Source organism: Equus przewalskii, chromosome X (assembly GCF_037783145.1).
Source record: "Equus przewalskii isolate Varuska chromosome X, EquPr2, whole genome shotgun sequence".
NCBI classification, from domain to species: Eukaryota; Metazoa; Chordata; class Mammalia; order Perissodactyla; family Equidae; genus Equus; species Equus przewalskii.
The window spans coordinates 20,603,326-20,611,285 of NC_091863.1; the positions used below are offsets into that span (position 1 = coordinate 20,603,326).

At 44.0% G+C, this 7,960-nt stretch overlaps 1 protein-coding gene across 1 annotated transcript; it reads left to right on the plus strand.

Annotated features, from left to right (window-relative positions):
• Positions 1-285: 285 nt before the first annotated feature.
• LOC103564267 (melanoma-associated antigen B18) lies at positions 286-2,674 on the plus strand. The gene is made up of 3 exons (XM_070603622.1): positions 286-393; positions 833-1,969; positions 2,095-2,674. Exon 2 carries the CDS (start codon positions 895-897, stop codon positions 1,930-1,932), a length of 1,038 nt encoding a protein of 345 aa, XP_070459723.1. The 5' UTR covers positions 286-393; positions 833-894; the 3' UTR covers positions 1,933-1,969; positions 2,095-2,674.
• The last annotated feature ends 5,286 nt before the right edge of the window (positions 2,675-7,960 follow it).

Below are 7,960 nucleotides of genomic sequence, written 5' to 3' on the forward strand. Positions count from 1 at the left end.
CTGTCAGTCTTGGGTGGTCCCAGGCATGGCTGCTAGGCTCGGGGTCCCCCCTTACTCCCTACTGGGGGTTCTAAGGGAAATGAGAGCCTTGGCTGGAGGCCAGCTAACTCAGGTCAGCAGACTGAGAAGTCCCAGGCCTTATTAGGAGTCAGAAAAGACACGTGTGTGACCTCTCCGCGATTCCTCTGCCCGCAGAGAAGAGCAGGGGGAGCCTGGAACCATAGGCCTGCAGTTATGCAGGGAAGCCAGGGGCAGGGTTTGGGGGGGGGGTGGCCGGAAGTGCTCACTCTGACTTCCGCAGCACCAACTGTAGAACCAACCGCAGGCTTTGGTCTGAGAGGTGTGGCCTCACGTCAGCAGAGGGAGGAGTCCCAGGATTTGACAGGTGCCAAAGTGAGTAACTTTTGTTAGAACTGAAAGAACAGGCTCCTCCAAGAACTGAAGTGGCTGCACAGAGCCCCGCCCTACTCTGGCATGCCCCGCCCCACCCTGTCAAGTCTAAGGGACTCAAATATGGCTGTTAGGCCTAACGCCCGCCCCCTACTTCCGCCTAGGGAAGTTTTGCGTGGGAAGCCTTGGTCTGAAGGGGCAGCCTCAAGGCAGCAGAGAGTAGTTAAAGGACCCATCAGGAGTCAAATTTACTATCCTGAGTTAGAACTGAGGTGACAAGCCCTGGCAATACAGAAGAGGTCCACAAAGTCCTGCCCGCCCCTCTCATGGGGGTCCCTCAAATAGTACCCTTAAGACAACCAGCGGAAATGGCTTTTCTTGTGAGCCAAGCTAGAAGCTCCCTTCTGAGGCTGTGCACACCATCTCTTCCTCTATCTTCTAGGGTGACCTCTTCATCAACCTAACTGCTTCAGCACCTGCCAGCTGTCCCTCACCAGAGTCATCATGCCTCGAGGGCAGAAGAGCAAGCTCCGTGCCCGCGAGAAACGCCGCCAGGCCCGTGCTGAGACCAAGGGGCTGGAGGGTGCTCAGGCCACTGCAGCAGCAGAAGGAGAGTCCCCCTCCTCTGCCTGTCTTCCCTTTGGAGGTGAACCTCAGAATTTGCCTGCTGCTGACATACCTAGCACTCCTCTGGCGCCTCAGGGAGCCCCATCTACCACCAACACTATGGCAGCTGATTCATGCACCTATCCAGATGAAGATTCCAGCCAAGATGAGAAAAACGCCACATCCTCCAAGGGCACTAAGGGCAGGAGCGGAGATCCTTTAAACGACAAGGTGGTTTTGATGGTACAGTTCCTGCTGCAGAAGTATCAAAAGAAAGAGCCAATTACGAAGGCAGACATGCTGAAGTTAGTTACCAAAAACTACAAGCCTCATTTCAATGAGATCCTCAGGAGATCGTCTGAGTACATGGAGCTGGCCTTTGGTGTTGATTTGAAGGAAGTGGATCCCATCAGGCACTGGTATGCCCTTGTCAACAAACTAGAGCTCACCTTCGATGGAACAATGAATAATGAGGAGGGCATGCCCAAGACCAGCCTCCTGATGATTGTGCTGAGTGTGATCTTCATGCAAGGCAACTGTGCCCCCGAGGAAGAGGTCTGGAAAGTGCTGAATATGATGGGTGTATATGCTGATAGGAAGCACTTCATCTATGGGGAGCCCAGGAAGATCATCACCGAAGATTTGGTGCAGCTAAACTACCTGGAGTACCAGCAGGTGCCCAACAGTGATCCTCCACGCTATGAATTCCTGTGGGGCCCAAGAGCCCATGCTGAAACCAGCAAGATGAAAGTCCTGGAGTTTTTAGCCAGGCTTCATGATACCATCCCCAGTGCCTTCCCATCCTGGTATGAAGAGGCTTTGAAAGATGAGGAAGAGAGGGCCCGAGCCAGAGCTGCAGCCAGGGCTCGTACCGCTGCTGCCATGGCCAGTGCACGTTCCAGGGCCATGGCCAGAAACTTCTCCCACACTAAGTGAAGTCTGAGGCTGGTTTATCACTTTTTTGGTTGAAAAGGTGTGTCAATTTGTAATAGTGGAGGCCAGGGTGGGGCTGGAGAAGTGCATATTATCTTTGCGTTCCTGTTCTATATTGGTCACTTGGAGTTTTACCTTTCTTTCTTTCTTTCTTTTCTTTTTTAGGTTATACTTTAAATGTTGAAGCCCAAGGCAGTTTGTTTTCTTTGTGGAAGAAAAGAGCAATCAACTTTCTAAGAAGTGGATGGCCCGGGTGGGTCTGGTGGGAACACAGTATATATCATCTTTGTGTTCTTGTTCTATGTGGTAAACTTAGAGTTTTATCTTTCTTTCTCTCTTTCTTTCTTTCTTTCCTTTTGTTATATTTCAAATGTTATTTCTTTAATAGAAGTTTTAAATAATTTCAGAATCTAAATTTATGAATGATATTGGTTACATATTTATTGCCATTTAATAGATTTAAGATTAGAAGTTTTATTATTTTGTAAAAAAAATTGGGAAACTTTTCATATTTACTGAACCAGAACAGCACAACATGGCATGTAACAGTTATTTTCTTGGAAATGTGAAAAAATGTAGCAGTAAAAGTATTGAGATCAAAAAAATAGAGGGGGAAAAGTAAAAGATGTTCAGTTCCTGGTTTCCTTTGTCCATTTTAGTCTGCTATGGTGTAAAAATAAAAGATACATAGGTGGATTAACTTTGTTAAAGAATGTAGTAAAAATAAAATGTTTATAAACTAGAATTCATGCTCACTGGCTCATTCATTCTCCAACTATTAATTGAGCATCTGCTCTTTTAAAGTTGCCATGTTAAAAGTGGGGAAACTAGGATACAAAACACCCCAGCCCTTAGAATTTTATAGTCAAGGAGGAGTAATCAAGCAGAGAAGATGGTGAAATACCCTCTGAGACCTAAAGGACAAGTGAGAAGGAATAAGGAGGTAAGTGGGGGGTGGTTGGGAGAAGTGGGAAGGGGAGGGGTGTCTGGCTGAAAACAATAAGGTACAAATTCCCCGAGGAAAGACAGTTTGGGGTTTTGGGAAACTTCATGTCCCTCAGTTAGATATACTGTTAATTTAAGCTGGGTTGTAGGCTAGATGAGGCTGTGGGACTGGGGAGCAGAGGCCAGATTTACAGATGGTGTTTCTCAACATTGAAGGACAAAACCCTGGAATGCAAACCTGCTCTTAAGAGTTTCTTTAGTATTATCAATAAACCAGAGGAAAACCTCCTCCTGGGGCAGAAAGGGAAGGTGTCCTGTGCTCTTGTTCATGTGCAGTTGAACACAGAGCACAATCTAGTTCTTTTATGCACAGTGTCTTCAAGGAATGTCTGATAAATAAGGGTGATACTCTAAGGGATGTTGAGAAGTTACTATGTTGGCTCTCTTTGCCATGAACTGGATGGGAGAACCAGATCTCAATGCATAAAAGGGCATTTTAAGTAGGTTATCTCGAGTATAATTTTGAAAAACTCTTCGGGAGGGCTTCATATTTGGTGGTGATGAAATGAATGAAAATAGGGGTGGTTTGGATGAAAAGGCACCTGGGAAGGAAGGTATTAGTCTTTGACACAAATTCTAGGACATCTGAGTTGCATTCAACTGGGAAAGACTCTCCTCACTCAAATTTAGTAACCTATCCTCAAATGGGGGAAAATTTATTTAGTTTTACTTGCTAAGGAGCATTATGGGCTAATTTGGTGTCATTTGCCCTAGAAAGCTGCATATTCTGTGATATCTCCTGAATTAATAAAAAATAAATCCTCCCCCCCGAGGCGAAGGTATTATCAACTGCGGTTTAAAAAAAGAAAAAATCAGGGGCCAGCCCCGTGGCCAAGTGGTTCAGTTCGCACGCTCTGCTTCAGCGGCCCGGGTTTCTACCGGTTTGGATCCTGGGCGCGGACACGGCACGGCTCATCAAGCCATGCTGAGGTGGCGTCCCACACAGCACAGCTAGAGGCATTCACAACTAGAATATACAACTATGTACTGGGGGGCTTTGGGGAGGAAGAAGAAGAAGAAGGAGGAGGAGGAGGAGGGGGAGGGGGAGGGGGAGGAGGAAAAGAAGAAGAGATTGACAACAGGTGTTAGCTCAGGTGCCAATCTAAAGAAAACAAAAAAATCCTATGATAACTGCCATTCATTAAAGACCAATATTTTCCAATGACTCTGCCAAGTGCTCCATATCCATTACGAATATTCCAACAGTCCTACAAGATAGAACTTATCAGACATACTTCACAGATGAAGAACTTGTGATTTTCTCAAGTTCATATGGCTGATAAACGAAAGAGCTGGGACTAGACCCCAGGTCCAAATTTTTCTAGACCCCACACTTTTCCACTCCTCCAGCATGAGGCGGACCTTCCATCTCTTCATTTTCTATTCTCACTACTCCAAGATGTATCGCAGGCAATTAAAAAACAGGACTCTCTAGCCAAGGTACCAAAAGCAGTGCTGATGAAGGAAGGTGAATATGAGAATAAAGCACAGCTTGGGGACTGTCTGTGGGCTTCATTTGCTGAGGATCCTCTTGTCCCTAGCCCAAGGCAGCCTGGACAGCTGACTCTGCCCAGGTGCTGGCACAAGGCCTGTACTAGCACTTTCCTGAATTACAGCTCTTGTCCCCTGGGTCTTCCCCCGTGTGCCCTCCTGTCCAAATTGGAGCCTCATATGCTGACCAGCTCTTCGCTGTGTCCTCTGGAGGCTGCGCTCTGCTTCCTGTGACAAAGGCAGTCCAGAATCACCTGCCCTCCCCTTGATTGAAGCATTCCAACTCTCTGCAGGTGTGCCTTGGATGTTCCATTCCTCTTGGTGAGACTGTTGACAGTGAAGTTTAGATACCTGTTTACCACAGCCCCACTCCTCCACCCCACATCTCTACAACAGTCTCAAAGTGTATTCCAAATGAGCTGGTGATTAGAGCCTTATTTCTTACAGAATATACTGGCTCTTGGGATGTAATTGAAGTTAGACAGGGGGTGTTGTAAACAGCCCAGATATTGTTAGTAGGATTTTAAAGGAGTGTGTTATTTGAGACTGGCCACGGAACACACAAACCAATGAGTGAGCTTACCTCGATGGTCAATAACCAAAGCCCCCCTCATAAGTCGGAGAAGAGGAAAGACCATGGAATCACTGTGTAGCAAACATCTACTGAGGCTGAATGCCTCAGAACCCCGGAGTTGCTCTAAGCGGGGAAAAATGGTTTCTTGGCAGACATACTATCTTTGAATAGCAAAGATTAAAATAATTTGCCATCCTTCTGCTGCCTCTTATCTCAGTAATTGACCCAGAGGAAAATCTGGTTTTTCCTTGTGCCTAATGACACTCTTGTATGTTCAATCATGCTGAGAGTTGCTGGGACTCACAAGTTAAGGTTTTTACTGTGCATCAATAGAAGAACATTCTCACCCTATTGAGACTCTAGAATTTATTTCAAAGGTGAGTTAGGAACGTGCTATTGAGTGAAAAACGTGAGCTCTCCCCACAGAGATTTTACAGGGTCCTTTTGAAAATTAAATGCGATCCAGTGTTTGAAAGCACCTCCCACATAGCAGGCTTGGAAAAAAAGTTGGAGAATTGCAAGACAAACTGACCTCCTTAGAAGCTCCTCCAAGAAATGAAGAGGGTTGTTTTCATATAAATTCTAATAGTTGCTCTTTTATTGAGCACCTACTATGTAACGGTTTTGGGGAGAGACTGCAAGTGTTCATCCACATGGTGTCTAGCTCTCCTTCCTCAGCTCATGGGGAGATTACATTCCCAGTCCACTTGTACTGAGGAAGGGTCATGTGACTACACAGACACTGAAATATGAACAGAAACCATGTTTGTCACCTCCAGGCCAAGGTATTTAAAAGCCACTGTGCCACCTGCATGCTTTCTGTTCCATTCAGCAGCAAACACAAAGATCCCTTGTTGAGGAGTTGGAACCACTTGATGGGAGCAGCCTGGATATCTGGGTCATCTGACAGTGGAGGCCCCTGCCCACCCACATCAGATTTTATGCGTATGAGACATAAACTTTGGTTGTTTTAAGCCATTGTAGGTTTGCAGACTTTGTCTATTGCATCAGCCAGCAGTTACTTTATTTGACTAATGCACAGCTACCATTTTTGTGGCTAGATGTATTTAAATATTTTAATTACAAAGGTCATAGAACATATATTCTTGTTGCAAAAAAATTCTAACATACAGATAAATTACAATTTCCCCTTTTCCTCAAAATTCAGCCCCTTCCTCAGAGGTAACCACAATTAACAATCTGGTGTGTGTCATTTTAAAGCTAATCTGAGGCTTTTTCATAAATAAGTATGCTATAAAAATATATAATTTTTTTTTCTGGGAAACGTTCGCCCTGAGCTAACATCTGTTGCCAATCTTCCTGTTTTTTATTTTTTTATTTTTTACCCCCCCAAAGCCCCAGTACATAGTTGTATATTCTAGTTGTAAGTTCTTCTGGTTCCTCTATGTGAACCACTGACACAGCATGGCTATTGACAGAGGAGTGGTGTGGCTCCAAGGCTGGGAACCATTCGCAGGCCGCCAAAGCAGAGTGCACCAAACTTTAACCACTAGGCCATCAGGGCTGGCTCAAAAAATATGTTAATTTTTAACTTACATGATTAGCAATGTACATATTGTTCTACCTCTTGAACTTATCACTTAATAAAATGAATGCAGGATATTTCCATGAGAGAACATATAGATCCATTAGACTCTTTTAACTACTTTCTAGAATTCTTTTTTGTAAAGCAGGTTTATTGAAATATAATTGATATACAAAAAACTCCACAGATTTAGTATATACAATTTCATGAGTTTGGGCATATGTATACACCTGTGAAATCATCACCCATGATGAAGGTAACAGACATCCCTAACCTCCTAAAGCTTCCTTGTATCCCTTTGGGTTTTTTCTTTCATGGTAAAAATACTTAACATGAGATCTACTCTCTTAAAAAAACTTTAAGTGCATAATACAGTATTGTTAACTATAGGCACTATGCTGTGCAGTAGATCTCTAGAACTAATTTATCTTGCATATCTGAACCTTTATACCAATTGAACGACTTCCCATTTTCCCCTCCCCCAGTTCCTGGTAACCACAGTTCTGTTCTCTGCTTTTATGAGTTTGATGATTTTAGGTACCACATAGAAATAGAACCATGCAGTATTTGTCCTTCTATGACTGGCTTTGTTCACTTAGCATAATATCCTTCAGGTTTATGCATGTTGTTGCAAATGGCAGGATTTCCTCTTTTAAGGCTGAATAATATTCCACTGTGTGTGTATATCTATATTTATATCTATACCACATTTTCTTTATCTATTTATCTTTGATGGACATTTGGGTTCTTTCCATAACTTAGCTGTTGTAAACAGTGCTGCAAGGAACATGAGAATGCAGATATTGCTCCTAGATCTTGATTTCCATCCTTTTGAGTATGTACCCAGAAATGAGATTGCTAGATCATATGGCAGCTCTATTTTTAATTTTTTAAGGAAACTTCATACCGTTTTCTGTAGTGGCTGTACCATTTTACATTCCCACCAACAGTCTAGAAGAGTTCAGTTTCTCCACATCCTCGCCAACACTTAATTATCTTTTTTTGTTAAGGTTGGCACCTGAGCTAACATTTGTTGCCAATCTTCCTTTCTTCTTCTCCTCCTCCTCCTCCTCCTCCTTCTTCTTCCCAAAGCCCCCCACTACATAGCTGTATATTCTAGTTGTATGTCCTTCTGGTTGTGCTGTGTGGGATGCTGCCTCAGCATGGCTTGATGAGCAGTGCTAGGTCTGCACCCAGGATCTGAACCAGGGAAACCCTGGGCCTCCAAAGCGGAGCGCACAAACTTAACCACTCAGCAACACACTGGCCCCTCTTTTTTTTTTTTTAATAATCATCCTAACTGATGTGAGGTGATAGCTCATTGTGGTTTTGATTTTCATTTCTCTGATGATTAGTGATATTGAGCATCTTTTCATGTACCTGTTGGCCATTTGAATGAGAGATCATCAGGGAGA

Bases quoted from the DNA above. Each gene is read 5' to 3' on its own strand.
- LOC103564267 (XM_070603622.1), top strand. From the start codon at position 895: ATGCCTCGAGGGCAGAAGAGCAAGCTCCGTGCCCGCGAGAAACGCCGC.